The 17,139-nt window shown below is 47.2% G+C and overlaps 2 protein-coding genes across 4 annotated transcripts in view; one reads left to right on the top strand and one right to left on the bottom strand.

Moving 5' to 3' along the window:
- The window catches only part of LOC131722008 (E3 ubiquitin-protein ligase RNF167-like), an 18,021-nt gene extending 14,329 nt beyond the window's left edge, over nucleotides 1-3,692 (bottom strand). The window contains exons 1-3 of one of the 3 annotated variants that reach the window (XM_059015523.1): nucleotides 3,294-3,399; nucleotides 2,510-2,664; nucleotides 623-698 (exon numbers count right to left, since the gene is read on the bottom strand). The gene's annotated coding sequence lies outside the window, so the exon portion shown is untranslated. Of the gene's footprint in view, nucleotides 1-622; nucleotides 699-2,509; nucleotides 2,665-3,293 lie in introns of all 3 variants that reach the window. The other 2 variants (XM_059015522.1, XM_059015524.1) reach the window with 2 other exon arrangements.
- A 2,034-nt stretch (nucleotides 3,693-5,726) lies between these two features.
- On the top strand, nucleotides 5,727-16,198 carry LOC117404450 (procollagen C-endopeptidase enhancer 2-like). Its single transcript, XM_059015449.1, has 9 exons — nucleotides 5,727-5,887; nucleotides 9,487-9,595; nucleotides 10,179-10,437; nucleotides 10,712-10,836; nucleotides 11,509-11,645; nucleotides 12,848-13,347; nucleotides 14,114-14,197; nucleotides 14,740-14,910; nucleotides 15,542-16,198. Exons 1-9 carry the CDS (start codon nucleotides 5,778-5,780, stop codon nucleotides 15,670-15,672), a joined length of 1,626 nt encoding a protein of 541 aa, XP_058871432.1. The 5' UTR covers nucleotides 5,727-5,777; the 3' UTR covers nucleotides 15,673-16,198.
- Nucleotides 16,199-17,139: the final 941 nt, after the last annotated feature.

The raw sequence follows: 17,139 nt of genomic DNA, 5'->3' as shown, positions 1-17,139 counted from the left end.
CACTTGTGCGCTCTGCAGTGTGGAGAGTGGAGTTCTCTTTCCTATACTGCTAGAGCGCTCTGCAGTGTGGAGAGTGGAGTTCTCTTTCCTATACTGCTAGAGCGCTCTGCAGTGTGGAGAGTGGAGTTCTCTTTCCTATACTGCTAGAGCGCTCTGCAGTGTGGAGAGTGGAGTTCTCTTTCCTATACTGCTAGAGCGCTCTGCAGTGTGGAGAGTGGAGTTCTCTTTCCTATACTGCTAGAGCGCTCTGCAGTGTGGAGAGTGGAGTTCTCTTTCCTATACTGCTAGAGCGCTCTGCAGTGTGGAGAGTGGAGTTCTCTTTCCTATACTGCTAGAGCGCTCTGCAGTGTGGAGAGTGGCGTTCTCTTTCCTATACTGCTAGAGCGCTCTGCAGTGTGGAGACTGGAGTTCTCTTTCCTATACTGCTAGAGCGCTCTGCAGTGTGGAGAGTGGAGTTCTCTTTCCTATACTGCTAGAGTGCTCTGCAGTGTGGAGAGTGGAGTTCTCTTTCCTATACTGCTAGAGCGCTCTGCAGTGTGGAGAGTGGAGTTTTCTTTCCAGCCCTGTATATTGTTCTGCAGTGTTTAGAAAGCCATAAAATACCAGCAGTATGACACCTTACCTCGAATGCAGACACTGTGCAGTAGAGTCTGTGTGCTTGTCATTCGACTGGGTCTGTAGTTAGTTGATCAACAACGCTGAAATGTTAACAAGAAAATTAAATATATAATTAGCTTATAGACTCTTAACAGCCTCCCTCTGCTCTGTGCAGGTGGAGCTGAGAAAGAGAAACTCCTATACTCTCTTGACAGCCTCCCTCTGCTCTGTGCTGGTGGAGCAGAGAGAGAAAGGCAGGCTGTTATACTCTCGGAACAGCCTACCTCTGCTCTGTGGTGGTGGAGCAGAGAAAGAGAAAGGGAGGCTCTTATACTCTCTGAACAGTCTCCCTCTGTTCTGTGGTGGTGGAGCAGAGAAAGAGAAAGGGAGGCTCTTATACTCTCTGGACAGCCTCCCTCTGCTCTGTGGTGGTGGAGCAGAGAAAGAGAAGGGAGGCTGTTATACTCTCACAACATCCTCTCTCTATTGTATATAAACAACACTCCCGTCATGTGGCTCTTTGTGGTTTGGCGCAGGCGTCCAGCGTGACATTTGAAAAACTGAAACAGAGCCTTTTAAGAAATCGATTTCCACGTGGGAGCCTGATCTCAACCAACCGCGTCCGAGACAGTTTTCCAACTGAGAACGGAGCAGACCTCATGACTGTAACAGAGCTTGCCCCTCTCCGGGCTCACTTCTCCATGATCACTTTCATTTCTTCAAAAAAACAAAACCACACACGAACACGACTGTAGCCACCTCTCACTGGCATAAGAACCTTCTCGTTTAGTTTTAGACCTTCCCTTTCAATTCAGCACTGTCGAGCGTTTATTACCTAAGGATGACTTACACTTTGATTAAAGCAGGACTTCTCAAAACCGGTTCTGGGGACCCCCTGTGTGTGCTGGTTTTCCATCTGAGCTCTCAATCCCTTAACTAGACCCTTAACTGAGCTACTAATTTGCTTAAACCTTTTTAATCGTTCTCAGCTCTTAAAACAGAGTTCAAGTTACTTATAAAATGTTACAGCGAACTTGAAATCTGCAGCTGTTTAAGAGCTCAAAATAATTAAAAAGATCTAATTAAGCGTCAATTAAGAGTCTAGTTCAGTAATTGAGAGCTCGGTTGGGATGACGACCCCAGGACCGGGGGTTTGAGAAGCCCTGGATTAAAGCGAAGCCTGTTTATTTCGTCTCAAAAGCGATCTCTCTTTCTAGTGGCGACACCCTAGTGACAGCGTGGACGGATAAGCCTGGATACCTTTCTATTTCAAGGAATGTAAACTGAATATTCCTCTTCGATGCGAACAAACGCAGGCCAGACATGTTTTTTTGATGTGGGGAGCTCCTGAACTCTGAAATCGGGACGCGCTTCACAGCTTCTCTGGGTACATTTAAAACATCTGATTCACCGGCCCTTTCTTGCTCAGAGTACATGCCCATTATTGATCAATGAGAAACGTGTGTGAGAATCGACGGTGTGTCTACTTTGTTTCCTGGGTCCCTGTTGAAAGCAAGCTGTCAAGGGGGGGTCCCGAGTGGCCCAGTAAAGGCGCTCCCCGCGTGGAGTGCAGGATGCGCCCTATAGCCTGGAGATCGCGGGTTCGAATCCAGGCTACGTCATTGCTGACTGTGACCGGGGGTTCCTAGGGGGCGGCACACAGTTGGCTGAGGGATTAGGTCGGCAGGGGAATCCACGGTTCACCATGCAACAGCGACCTCTGTCGCCGATAGGGCTGCAGTGCAGCCATTCAGATCTGTGTTGACCTCCGGCACTATAGGTCTGGTGGCTACGCTGTGGATCCACAGTGTGAAAAAAATGACGGATTGGCATTCTGCAGTGCAGGGGGAGTCTTATTCCCATCCCTGTGATTTTACTAGTCTAATAAGACACCTCTGAGCTTGTTACCTACACACAGTGGCTAATCAAGCTCAGGAGGCAGTGAGGTCCAGTGGTTAAAGTCCAGGGGCTTGTCACCAGAAGGTCACCGGTTCAAATCACACCGCTGCCACTGAGTGACTCACTGTGTGACCCTGAGCAAGTCACCTCACCTCCTTGTGCTCCGTCCTGCGGATGAGATGTTAAATCAACGTGCTATATATATATATATATATATATATATATATATATATATATATATATATATATGCCATTTTGTTTCAGCTGAGTGAAATGAAAGAGTTTACATGTTCTGAGTAATAAATGTAATTCCTAAGAATAATGTAAAGTTTTTAGTATTTACAATATAATATTATCAAATCTGTGGCATACATGCTGTTTTAGAACAACGGTTTAGAAAAATGAAAAAAGAAAGATATACTATTATTGAAGCAAATCGACAATGTTCACAATTTTGGTCAGAAAACGCCTATAAACTGTAAAGTTACACCACAGAATAAATGGCACACAAGATTTGTGGTTTGAAAAATACAGTACCCAATAAAATATGAGTACAAGTATATTTTAACAAATTACGGTTTGATGCGTACACTTGTTTAAGTAAATTTAAGATTTTTTTTTCGCCCCCGAGTTTCAACTAACGAATTGACTATAATCATCGTTACAAATTCCCTTTGTCACAACCTCATTAAGAAATTAATTAAACTTTAACGGTAGTTACAAATGCCAAGCAAGTAGGTGTTTATTTACATCGCAATCAATGCCAGGATAAAAACACAACGCTTTCGTTTCCTTACCAAACAAACTCCGGGAGGCTGGTCTGCCTGGGTCGTCTTTCAGGCCAAACTGTATTTAAAAACCCTTCTCGTCTCTTTCGCTGCTCGACTCCAATTAGGGATAACGAATATATTAAAACGGTGTTTGTTTTAATCGCCTCCTGTCGTGTTAAAACGGGTTTGGCTGGTTTTTGGCAGCTTCCTTGTTTTCTATTGTGATAAGTACCCGCCGCTCTCGTCTCTCGGTTTCTTGTGTTTACTGTTTGTGTGTGAGGGCCAAGATGGAGTCGCGCAGGTCCCGGGCCTCGCGTTGTTTTCCCACCGTTAACCCTTTCGCCGACTTGGGGAGGAAAAGCAAGGATGTCGGGCGTCACGCTTGTTTTTTTTCGGACGAAGCAGGCAAGTCGTTTCAGATATGTGGAGTTTTCTGTGATTATTTATATATAATATATATATAAATGCAACTTTTTTTTCCTAATATAACTAGAGCTGTGGTTTCGAGCAAGAACAGTGAGAAAAACACACACCAGCAAATTCAAATAGGCTACTGACAAATAAAAAATATTTCTCTCTCTAAAAGTCACGTCTGGTGTTACAACGAATTAATGTGGCCCCCCCCTACTTTTTTTTTTTATATATAAAAACACCACACAGTTGTACCACCAGGTGGCACTGTAACTCGAAAAATGGAATACACTGTACTGCCATTGGAATGAGGACAGAATGAGCCTGAGTGCTAAACCACCCTTATTAGCATCTTCACTTGTCAGAGCCTCTTACTGGCTGCAAAGCATGTCAGTCACAAGGGAGGGAAGCAGCTGGTTTGTTACTGACCATGAAGGTGGGTGGCGACAATTTCCCTGACCAACAGGTGACCCAGAAAGTGCAAGACTACCTGAAACCATAGTGTATGGGTGACAAGCTGAGGTGTGTCTTCTTAAACTCATAGTAAAATCGGGAATGCATCAAACTGCAGTGCAATGGGAGTCTGATTTCCATCCCTGGTGTTTTACTCGTCAGATAGGACACACCTGAGCTTGTTACCTACACACTGTGGCTAATCAAGCTCATAGTAATACAGGACTGTGCATTATTTTGCCATGTTTTTTTTTTTTTTTAAATAGGCTTTACCAGACCTCTCTGTGCTTTACAATGCTTCCCTATGCTTTACCACGCCTCTCTGTGCTTTACAATGCTTCCCTATGCTTTACCAGACCTCTCTGTGCTTTACAATGCTTTCCTATGCTTTACCACACCTCTCTGTGCTTTACAATGCTTCCCTATGCTTTACCAGACCTCTCTGTGCTTAACAATGCTTCCCTATGTTTTACCAGACCTCTCTGTGCTTTACAATGCTTCCCTATGCTTTACCACACCTCTCTGTGCTTTACAATGCTTCCCTATGCTTTACCAGACCTCTCTGTGCTTTACAATGCTTCCCTATGCTTTACCAGACCTCTCTGTGCTTCACCATGCTTTCTCTGTGCTTTATCACACTGTGCTGTGCTTTTACTATGGGAAGCTTTTACAAGGGGATGAGCTGGGATACTGTCCTCTCTTCAGCGGTATCTGTGGAATGAAGGAAGCCAGGCTGAACTAATCATAACTGTCCCCCCCCCCCCCCCCCCACGCACCCCCTGTAATTTTAAATCTTTATTTTGTTTGCAGCTTTGAAATTACAGAGCAGGCTTGCCAGTAGAGGCAGGATGGGGGCTTGGCTGCTCCTGGGTGTACAGAACACAAACAGAAAAGCCACTGCTTGTATTAAATCAACACGTAACCCTAAAAATAGCAACTGCCCCCAAAGCGGACGAGTAAATAGAAATGATCCGGCTGTCTGCTGTTTGGGAGCCTTGAATCATCTCTAAATCAGGGGTTCCTAAACTGGGGGAGGGGAGGGGAGGAGGGGAGGAGGGGAGGGTTGGCGGGATTATTTTAGGGGGGGCCGTAGCGCATGCAAAAATATTCTCTCCTAAATGACCCCCCCCCCCCCCCACAATGAGAAGGGTTAGCAGGGGCACTGGCTGCTCAGCTGAACTCCTTAATCAAATATACAAACGAGCTGTCGCGAGGTAATCATTCACAGCGGTCACAGTGGCACCAGCCGAAATCTCTGCCTGCCTTGCATCGCACCGTCTCGTGTAACAGAGCAGCCCGGCACGTTAGCACAGATCCGATCTGTACAGTGTACAGCGAGAGCTTTTTAACACTTACACTTAGCCAATAAAAGATTCAATCCTTATTCGACTTTGCTACTTCTTCTGGAAAGTTTTGAAGTTCTAAAAGCCCCCCCCCCCCCTCCCCCTCCACTGTTTTCAAGAACTGTCTTGCCAAAGTTAATATATAAACTCCATCTGCTAGTAATTACAGCCTCCCTCTCTCTGTGGGACAGCCAGCCTTTACGACAGCCCTTATTACTGGCGTGCCTGTGTGTCTCTCCCTCCCTCTCCCTCCCTCCTCCTCCTCCCTCTCTCTCACTTCTCCTCGGATGCTCTGCCTGGCAACATGGGATCCACAAACGTCCTCCTGTGTTCCTGTGTCCTTATAATGTTAGCTATCCTGACTGGAGTTTCAGGACAGAGTGAAACTACACCAGGGAGAACCAACTACACCAGGTGCGTAGCTTTTAAGGGTGTTTATAGACTGCTTTGAAGTTATTTAGCATCTTTCTAGGGCCCTAATTTGCTTCAGCTATGTACAGAAGCTATGGCCAAAAGTTTTGCATCACCCTAGAGAACGAACTGATTCTGCTTCATAAAGTCGAATGAAACCTGCTGAATAATGTTACGTTAACATATTGAATCGCACAACGCTTTGTAGTTTTGCATATACTGAACGAAAAACCAAAATCTAACATGAAATACTACTGTACTACTATTCTGGCAGACTTTTGCGAGATCATTTTGTAGTTTATTTGATTACATGATGTTAGTATCGTTTGGGCTCTAGTGCCTTCATCAGTGTTATTGAAACTAAACTGAGTCAAGCAGACCAGCATTTGGGCTCTAGTGCCTTCATCAGTGTTATTGAAACTAAACTGAGTCAAGGAGACCAGCGTTTGGGCTCCAGTGCCTTCATCAGTGTTATTGAAACTAAACTGAGTCAAGCAGACCAGCGTTTGGGCTCTAGTGCCTTCATCAGTGTTATTGAAACTAAACTGAGTCAAGCAGACCAGCGTTTGGGCTCTAGTGCCTTCATCAGTGTTATTGAAACTAAACTGAGTCAAGCAGACCAGCGTTTGGGCTCTAGTGCCTTCATCAGTGTTATTGAAACTAAACTGAGTCAAGCAGACCAGCGTTTGGGCTCCAGTGCCTTCATCAGTGTTATTGAAACTAAACTGAGTCAAGCAGACCAGCGTTTGGGCTCTAGTGCCTTCATCAGTGTTACTGAAACTAAACTGAGTCAAGCAGACCAGCGTTTGGGCTCTAGTGCCTTCATCAGTGTTATTGAAACTAAACTGAGTCAAGCAGACCAGCGTTTGGGCTCCAGTGCCTTCATCAGCATTATTGAAACTAGGAAAAATGTATATGGAAAAATTCAAAGTGGTGTGTAATTCAAGATGTTAACGTTATTCAGCAGGTTTCCTTTGACTTTATGAAGCAAAATGAGTTAATTCTATAGACGGATGAATGAAGGCCAGAGTAGTTATGTAAATAAAGTATCTTTTCTCAGTTCAGAAATGCTTGTGCACGGCAGGGATGATGCGGGATCGGCAGTGTATTCGTTGCTGCTTCTCTCTCCCTGGTAGTCCAGTGTGATTCTGCAGACTTGTCCAGGCTGGGGTCTCAATGTGCTTCATGCTGTCCGGGCTCCAGCCCAAGCATTGAGTCTTGTAATGAGAACTCAGTGCAGAACGCACTTCAGAGATGTTTGCTAGCACCAGTGACTAATGCTTCTGTCATCCTGTCCTGTCAACGGCATGCTGACTCCTAACCCCCCAGCTGTGATGAACCAGCCCTCCTTCTCTCTCTGTTGATCTCTCTCTCTCCGTCTCTATCCTCCTTGCTTTCTGTCTATCCTTTTCTCTATATCTCCCCTCTCTCTCTCCCCCTCTCTATCCTTTTCTCTATTGCTCCCCTCTCTCTATCCTTGTCTATCTCTCCCCCTCTATCCTTTTCTCTCCCTCTCTCTATCCTTGTTTCTCTCTCCCCCTCTCTCTATCCTTTTCTCTCCTCCTCTCTCTCTATCCTTTTCTCTATCTCTCCCTCTATCCTTTTCTCTCTCTCCTCTCTCTCTATCCTTTTCTCTCCTCTCTATCCTTTTCTCTATCTCTCCCTCTATCCTTTTCTCTCCCTCCTCTCTCTATCCTTTTCTCTCCTCCTCTCTCTCTATCCTTTTCTCCCTCTCTCTATCCTTTTCTCTATCTCTCCCTCTATCCTTTTCTCTATCTCCTCTCTCTATCCTTTTCTCTCCCTCTCTCTCTATCCTTTTCTCTCCCTCCTCTCTATCCTTTTCTCTCCTCCTCTCTCTCTATCCTTTTCTCTCCCTCTCTATCCTTGTTTCTCTCCCTCCTCTCTCTCTATCCTTTTCTCTATCTCCCCCTCTATCCTTTTCTCTCCCCCCCTCTCTCTCTCCCTACCCCCCTCTCTCTATATTAACAATACCACGAAATGATATTACTATGAGTCATATGGACTTTCATAACATAACTCTACAAAATAGTCAATTGACTGAGCTGGTATAATAATAATTATACCAGCCCCCCCGCCCCCCCAAAAAAAAACCTTTCTATGACCCCCCCCCCCCCCAAGTTAGAGAACTCCTATATCAGAGCATTTTACAGCATTCACCCTGGCTTACATTAGCTGCCTATCTATTCATGGTCATCCTGGGAGCACGTGGACACACAGTGTGCTTGCAAACACCATAACATGCAGAACACTGCAAATACCAAATGCAGGTGTGGAATACAAGGTCCCTTTAGTAGTTTCATGCCGAGTGTTTTTCAAACAGCCTCTGGACTGTATCCAGGCTATTTTTAGGGGGCCCCCTGCTTTTACATTTTGGAGGAAACGGTGTTAAGAGAACACAAGGTCCATTCTGGTACGCAGACAGGCCCAATTCTGTCGTGGAAGTCTCTTACAGCCCCGTGCTTATCGGATCAGAACAGCCAGCCCACCGTCCGCCAGGATTATAAGCTTTCCTGAATTCAGTTCTGAAAGCAGACAGAAAGCCAGTCGTCTGTGTTAGTGAGGGAAATATTGCTAGACCCTGTTTTTCTAGTGGTGAGAGAGACTGTAGATTTATTTGAATTGCTTTTTTACATTCTCTTTGGCTTTTTCACGTTTCCTTCAGTCATTCTGTTGCTCCTCCCATATCGAGTTTTTTTTTTTTTCTCAAAATCTGCCTTTAACCGGTTTTGAGCTCGCCTGGAAAATCTTAAATGCCGTGAACCAATCAGTCAGCCGCATTCCATTCAATGTGAAACCACTTTGAAATACGGAGTTATCATTCAAATCTGCCTCTTTTTGCACTACAAATGCATTTGAAAAGCGAGGTACAAAAATAACTGCTAAATAATTGGAAGGGCAAATGCACAGAAATGTAACGCCAGCAAACCAGCCGCACAACGAAACCTAAAGCAAGTGACAGGAAGACAGACGCAGAAACACTAACAGGCTGTATAAATAGGCGACCGCCTGGGCTACGAGCAGCCCTGTAATCAAAGCCACATGGCTCTGAGGGCTGGACTTCAAGGCAGCTGCCTCCCAGCCTCTGCATCCTATAAAAACACACAGAGAGCCACAAACCTTGCCCTGGTCTGGCAGAGAGGGAGACAGGGAGGTAGACTATACATGGTCATGTTTTGCTTCAAAATCAGGATGGTTTATATATATTTATGTTATTATTATTATTTATTTATTAGCAGACGCCCTTATCCAGGGTGACTTACAATTGTTGCAAGATATCACATTATTTTTACATACAATTACCCATTTATACAGTTTGGTTTTTACTGGAGCAATCTAGGTAAAGTACCTTGCTCAAGGGTACAGCAGCAGTGTCCCCCACCTGGGATTCAACCCACGACCCTCCGGTCAAGAGTCCAGAGCCCTGACCGCTACTCCACACTGCTCTCACACACACACACACACACACCCACCCACACACACACCCACACCTGTGGCCTCAAACGTTTTGTTGCTGTGTGTTCAGGGTTAGGGTTAGTTGAACACACTCTCTCAATGATGTTTTTTGTTTCCCTGTGTCTCAGGCCGGTGTTCCTGTGTGGAGGGGAGCATGTGGCAGAGTCTGGCTTCATCGCAAGTGAAGGATTCCCCAGCCACTACAAGCCCAACAGCAAATGTACCTGGTACATAACGGTACGCAGACCCACTCCTTCTGGCCTGGTAGTTTCCTGTTTCTGATTTCCTATTTCCTGTGCGTTGCCTGACGGTTTCCTGTTTCTTATTTCCTGTGCGTCGCCTGACAGTTTCCTATTTCCTGTGCGTCGCCTGACAGTTTCCCATTTCCTGTGCGTTGCCTGATGGCTTCCTGTTTCCTATTTCCTGTGCGCTGCCTGACAGTTTCCTGTTTCCTATTTCCTGTGCGTTGCCTGACAGTTCCCTGTTTCCTATTTCCTGTGCGTTGCCTGAGTTTCCTCTTTCCTATTTCCTGTGCGTTGCCTGACAGTTTCCTGTTTCCTTTTTCCTGTGCGTTGCCTAATGGCTTCCTGTTTCCTATTTCCTGTGCGCTGCCTGACAGTTTCCTCTTTCCTATTTCCTGTGCGTTGCCTAATGGCTTCCTGTTTCCTATTTCCTGTGCGTTGCCTAATGGCTTCCTGTTTCCTATTTCCTGTGCGTTGCCTAATGGCTTCCTGTTTCCTATTTCCTGTGCGTTGCCTGACGGTTTCCTGTTTCCTATTTCCTGTGCGTCGCCTGATGGTTTCCTGTGTTGGTTTTGCAGGTCCCGGAGGGTAACGTGGTGATGCTGTCCTTCCGTATCTTTGATCTGGAGGCAGACCCACAGTGCCGCTACGATTTCCTGGAGGTGTACAACGGCCACGCCCACACCGCCCAGCGCCTGGGCCGATTCTGCGGCACCTTCCGCCCCGGCGCCCTCATCTCCACCAGCAACAGGATGATGGTGGAGATGGTGTCGGACTCGGAGACCACGGGGCGCGGCTTCATCGTGGCGTTCAGCGCGGGCAAGCCGCACGTCGACGGTACAGCGAGAAAACCCTGATCTGTAAATTCATCACCGCTGCAGAAAAGCTTCCACCATAGTAAAAGCACAGCACAGTGTAATAAAACACAGAGAGGCGTGGTAAAGCATAGGGAAGCATTGTAAAGCACAGAGAGGTCTGGTAAAGCATAGGGAAGCATTGTAAAGCACAGAGAGGTCTGGTAAAGCATAGGGAAGCATTGTAAAACACAGAGAGGTCTGGTAAAGCATAGCGGCTGGGATATTTCACACAGGGCATGTTGTTTGGGTTCCAGAGCACCAGTTCTGTGGAGGGAAGCTCACGAAACCACAAGGATCCCTACACACGCCCAACTGGCCAGAGAGTAACTACCCAGCAGGCATCAGCTGCTCCTGGCACATCATCGTCCCTAACAACCAGGTGAGAGCCACCGACGAGCAGTGTGGCAGCAGTGTGGAGTAGTGGTTAGGGCTCTGGACTCTTGACTGGAGGGTTGTGGGTTCAATCCCTGGTCGGGGAAACTGCTGTTGTATCCTTGAGCAAGGTACTTTACCTAGATTGCTCCAGTAAAAAACCCAACTGTATAAATGGGTAATTGTATGTAAAAATAATAATGTGATATCTTGTAACAATTGTAAGTCGCCCTGGATAAGGGCGTCTGCTAAGAAATAAATAATAATAATAATAATAATAATAATAAAGGGCTTTCTAAAAATAGAAATCAAGTATCAAGCATAATCCAGTCACACAACCTAAGGTTCGAGTGCTTCCAATTTCATACACATTTTCAAAGCCTGAAGTCCAATCTTTCATTCGCTCCTGCTTTTTGAAGGAGACAGAACCTCTGCTAACCTAGCAAAACTAGAACAGCTAGGCTAGACATTTGCAGGTCGCTGGTTCGGACCGTTATGATGGACCGAGGTAGAACATGGTGAATCCGTGCCAGACCGCGGATTCCGTGGGAGACTGAACGTTCCTCCGTTTCCCAAGAATGCCGTTGTCCGCAGAGGCTCGGACTGCCAGTATCGATGAACCCTTAGCCTGATTGTCAGCACCTGATTCGTGGGACGTGTCTTGTCTCCCCACTCTCAGGTGATCGAGGTCTCCTTTGACAAGTTTGATGTGGAGCCCGACAGCTACTGTCGCTATGACTACGTGGCTTTCTTCAGCGGGGGGGAGTCGGACGACTCCAAACTCATCGGAAAATACTGCGGAGACGAGGCACCAGAGTGAGTAAAGCATAGGGAAGCATTGTGAAGCACAGAGAGGTGTGGTAAAGCATAGGGAAGCATTGTGAAGCACAGAGAGGTGTGGTAAAGCATAGGGAAGCATTGTGAAGCACAGAGAGGTCTGGTAAAGCATAGGGAAGCATTGTAAAGCACAGAGAGGTGTGGTAAAGCATAGGGAAGCATTGTAAAGCACAGAGAGGTGTGGTAAAGCACAGGGAAGCATTGTAAAGCACAGAGAGGTCTGGTAAAGCATAGGGAAGCATTGTAAAGCACAGAGAGGTCTGGTAAAGCATAGGGAAGCATTGTAAAGCACAGAGAGGTCTGGTAAAGCATAGGGAAGCATTGTAAAGCACAGAGAGGTCTGGTAAAGCATAGGGAAGCATTGTAAAGCACAGAGAGGTCTGGTAAAGCATAGGGAAGCATTGTAAAGCACAGAGAGGTCTGGTAAAGCATAGGGAAGCATTGTAAAGCACAGAGAGGTCTGGTAAAGCATAGGGAAGCATTGTAAAGCACAGAGAGGTGTGGTAAAGCATAGGGAAGCATTGTAAAGCACAGAGAGGTCTGGTAAAGCATAGGGAAGCATTGTGAAGCACAGAGAGGTGTGGTAAAGCATAGGGAAGCATTGTGAAGCACAGAGAGGTCTGGTAAAGCATAGGGAAGCATTGTAAAGCACAGAGAGGTCTGGTAAAGCATAGGGAAGCATTGTGAAGCACAGAGAGGTCTGGTAAAGCATAGGGAAGCATTGTAAAGCACAGAGAGGTGTGGTAAAGCATAGGGAAGCATTGTAAAGCACAGAGAGGTCTGGTAAAGCATAGGGAAGCATTGTAAAGCACAGAGAGGTGTGGTAAAGCATAGGGAAGCATTGTAAAGCACAGAGAGGTCTGGTAAAGCATAGGGAAGCATTGTAAAGCACAGAGAGGTCTGGTAAAGCATAGGGAAGCATTGTAAAGCACAGAGAGGTCTGGTAAAGCATAGGGAAGCATTGTAAAGCACAGAGAGGTCTGGTAAAGCATAGGGAAGCATTGTAAAGCACAGAGAGGTCTGGTAAAGCATAGGGAAGCATTGTAAAGCACAGAGAGGTCTGGTAAAGCATAGGGAAGCATTGTAAAGCACAGAGAGGTCTGGCAAAGCATATTGAAAAACAAACCATCTCTCTCTCTCTCTCTCTCTCTCTCTCTCTCTCTCTCTCTCTCTCTCTCCAGAGCCTTCGTCTCAAACAGCAGTGAGTTGCTGGTCCAGTTTGTGTCTGACCTCAGTGTGACCGGTGATGGCTTCATGGTTTCCTACAGCGCACACCCTAGGGGGTCCAAACCCACCACACCAGAGAGGGGGGTCCGGCCGGCAGCCAAGCCCGCCCCGGGGCCCAAACCCACCAAGCCTGCGAAACCAGTAAAACCAGTAAAGACCACCCCGGGGCCCAAACCCACCAAGCCTGCGAAACCAGTAAAACCAGTCAAGCCCACCCCGGGGCCCAAACCCACCAAGCCTGCGAAACCACTAAAACCAACAAAACCAGTCAAGCCCACGATCAAACCAGATCTCAAAGCCACAGCCAAGCCCGTCGTCTCCAAACCCACTCCCAAGCAGACGGGGTGGGTCAAGCCCATTCCCAGACCGGGGGCCAGACCCACCCCCAAACCAGGCAGTGGAGCCGGGCTGAAGCCAGCAGTGAGACCCGGAGGCAAGAACGGCACCAGAACCAGTAAGTGACAGCCTGGGCTCTCTGTCTCTTCTGCTGCATTGTTGTTTTCAGTGTATGAATCAGGGGTGACCCTTATAAACGTGTCCCATTGCGAAAGCACTGAGAGGTCTGGTAAAGCATAGGGAAGCATTGTAAAGCACAGAGAGGTCTGGTAAAGCATAGGGAAGCATTGTAAAGCACAGAGAGGTATGATAAAGCATAGGGAAGCATTGTAAAGCACAGAGAGGTCTGGTAAAGCATAGGGAAGCATTGTAAAGCACAGAGAGGTGTGGTAAAGCATAGGGAAGCATTGTAAAGCACAGAGGTCTGGTAAAGCATAGGGAAGCATTGTAAAGCACAGAGAGGTCTGGTAAAGCATAGGGAAGCATTGTAAAGCACAGAGAGGTCTGGTAAAGCATAGGGAAGCATTGTAAAGCACAGAGAGGTCTGGTAAAGCATAGGGAAGCATTGTAAAGCACAGAGAGGTCTGGTAAAGCATAGGGAAGCATTGTAAAGCACAGAGAGGTCTGGTAAAGCATAGGGAAGCATTGTAAAGCACAGAGAGGTCTGGTGAAGCATAGGGAAGCATTGTAAAGCACAGAGGGGTCTGGTAAAGCATAGGGAAGCATTGTAAAGCACGGGAATGGTGCAAACATACAATGGTAGATTTTTACAGGGGTAATGGTTAAATGTGATATTTAAAAGATGACAAAATGTTTCAGTGGTTTGTAATGGTGCTCAGTGGTTTGTAATGGTTTCACTGGTGTCCTCTCTCCCTGCCCCGCAGTCCCAGAGAGTGGGTTGCCCCTGTGTGAGCAGCGCTGTCGGAGGGGCGGGACCATGCAGAGCCACTTCTGCAACAGCGAGTTCGGTGAGTGCAGGAGAATAAGCAACCCATGGTTAACTTGTAATATAAGCATGTATGATGTTAAGCCACGAGCACACATACAGAAAAGAGACGAGCCCGTCCTGTATGGGGCAGTCAGGCGACCTGGAGGTGATCTGCTGGTCTGTGTGTTGGAGGCTGGACTGCGAAATGTGAACATCCTCAAGAGCCTTACAGTCTGTACTGTGTAGCTACCCACATAGCATGAGAAAGAAAACTGATAATAGGACATCACCTCTAACCCACACACTCCTCTCTCGTCTCCTCTCCCTTCTTCTCCTCTTCCCTCTCCTCCCCTCCTCTCCTCTCCTCACTTCCCCTCACCCCTCTCCTCTCCTCCCATCTTCTCCTCTCTTCTCCCTTCTCCTCTCCTCTCCTCTCCCCTCTCCTCCCTCTCCTCTCCCCCTCCCTGCCCTCTCTCCTCCCCTCCTCTCCCCTTCTCTCCCCCTTCCTCCCTCCTCCCCCCCTCCTCCCTCCTCCCCCCCCTCCTCCCCTCCTCCTCTCCTCCCTCTCTCCTCTCTCCACAGTGATCACGGGTAAGGTAACAACAGCTGTGTCGGGCCCCGGGGACACGCTGTTGGCCACGGTCTCTCTCATCAAGGCCTACAAGGCGGGCAGCCTGAGGATCCAGCAAGCGGGCCAGACCATGAGCGTGAAGCTGGTGTCGAGCTGCAAGCGCTGCCCCCTCATCCGCCGAGGTGAGCCCTGCCAACCACCGCGGCATCCATGACAAACGCTTCCACCGGAAGTCTTTCAGTGTCTTCAATAGAAACACTCAGAGAAACGTAACCCACTCAACGACAAGCGTTTCCACTAGACGTTCCACTGATGGACTGAATTATCAATAAACAATCAATCACAGTGAGATAATATTCCCCTGCCTAACCTTCTCCCTCTCCCTCTCTTTCTCTCTCACTCCCTCTCCCCTCCTCTCTATCTCCCCTTCTTTCTCTCCCGTCTCCTCTCCTCCCTCTCCCCATCCCCCTCCCTTTCTCTCTCATCCCCTATCTCTCTCCCCCTCCCTCTCCTCCTCCCTCAATCCATCTCCCCTCCTCTATCTTCCCCTTTCTCTCCCCTCTCTCCTCTCCTCCCTCTTTCTCTCACCCCCTCTATCTCTCCCTTTCCCCCTTCTCCCTTCCCCCCTCTCTCCCTCACTCCATCTCCCCTCCTCTCTATCCCCTCCCCCTCTCTCCTCCCTCTCCCCCTCCCTCCCCCTCTCACCCCCTCTATCTCTCTCCTCTCTCTCCTCTTTCATCCCCTCTTCTCCCACTCCTTCTCCCTCTCATCCCCCCCTCCCCCCTCTCTCTTCCCCCTCTCTCCCTCTCTCAGGTGCTCACTACATCCTGATGGGGCAGGTGGATGCGGAGGGGCGTGGCACTCTGTCTCCCAGCAGCTTCACTTTGCTCTACAAGACCCCCCACCAGAAGATCCTGACCAATCTCACAGCACGGCCCTGCTGACCTCACCCGGCACCCGACCAATCAGAGCCACGCTCCGCCCCCAACGACGTAAGGCCGAGAGGAGGACCAACCCAGGACAGCCGGTTCTGACTCCTCCCCTTTTCCCCTTTGTCATTTTTTTTTTTTAATGCAACGCCAGTCTCTGAATTTAATTCCGAGCGTGTATGTGAATTTTTTTTAAAACAGATTACCAAATATATCAAATATAAATGAATTACATTACTAAAGGCTACTATAAGTGACAGCCAAAAATGAAATATTTTCCCTGGAAGTCGTTTAGCCTTTAATGGAACTACCAGAGCACAGATCTCTGCAGAGTTTGTCTGTTGCCACGGTCTTACTGTTTTCAAGCGTATTGAATTCCATGCAGACCCTGCTTGTTCAATTCGGATCATTTCTAAGTTTTTTCCACTTTGCGTCCATTTCTTTGAGTCCCATCTCAAAGCAATCCCCTCTTTTCATATCAATACCGTCTCGTAATGCTGAGCGACAGACTGGAGCTTTTTCAGAGAGACACCGCTCACACCAAGTGAGAAAAAACACGCAAAACTGCACCTGTGCGTCTCCAGATATAGACTCGAGACAGAGGGAAGGAGACACGTCTTCACACAGAGAGCGGCGAGGGGGGAGGGGGGGTGGGTGGAACGGGTTACCCAGGGTTACCTAGTCAAGCTATCGAGGCAGAAGCACTGGGATCCTTCAAGACCAGGCTTGACGAAGTTCTGAGATCAATCAGCCGCTCGGAACCGGACAGCCCGAACCGGACAGCCCGAACCGCCTCCTCTGGATCTTTTAGCAGAAAGCATGCAGATATACCCTATGGGAGTTCCATTAAAGCAGCTATTTGAACACATGGATTTTATATTTGATGCTCATTCCAGAGGATAGCGATGTGAGAGAGGGAAAGAAAAAACTGTAGCACAGTTTCAAATTTATAATTTGTCTTTGTTTTTTAACTAAAAGCGATTAAAGTGTCGGTATATTTTCAACGACCCGACTTTCTATGTTTCAAACCATCGATTCAAAAAAGGAACGTCACTTTTCATTATCCTTTTTATTAATTACGCATTTAAAACTACTCATTTCTATAGCCCTGCATGTCAGTTACCCAGACGTTTCATTCATTATAAATCACAAGCACATTTCTGAGGAGCGGGTTATCTATTCAGGGATGTCTACAGCAGGGTTTGTGAATTTTATATTAATAATATTAATGATTTTTTATCACAGTGCTATGATGTATGATCCTGAATAAAAATCGGTCTATTATAAATCAGAGTTACTCGTGTGTGTGTTTTTTTTCGCTTGCTTGTATGTGTCTGTGTGTCGTTGATTTCAAATATGTTTTCCTAAGATTCAGGACTGCACATTTGTAGAGATGATATCTCCCAGAGAGACCCCTACGGTTAAAATCCACCCCCATCCCCTCCCCTCTTCTGCGGACTTTGATACACTGGGATCAGCTCC

Source organism: Acipenser ruthenus, chromosome 50 (assembly GCF_902713425.1).
Source record: "Acipenser ruthenus chromosome 50, fAciRut3.2 maternal haplotype, whole genome shotgun sequence".
In the NCBI taxonomy this organism is placed as follows: Eukaryota; Metazoa; Chordata; class Actinopteri; order Acipenseriformes; family Acipenseridae; genus Acipenser; species Acipenser ruthenus.
Note: the sequence above shows the minus strand (reverse complement) of the source record. Positions and strands in the feature narration are given on the sequence as shown.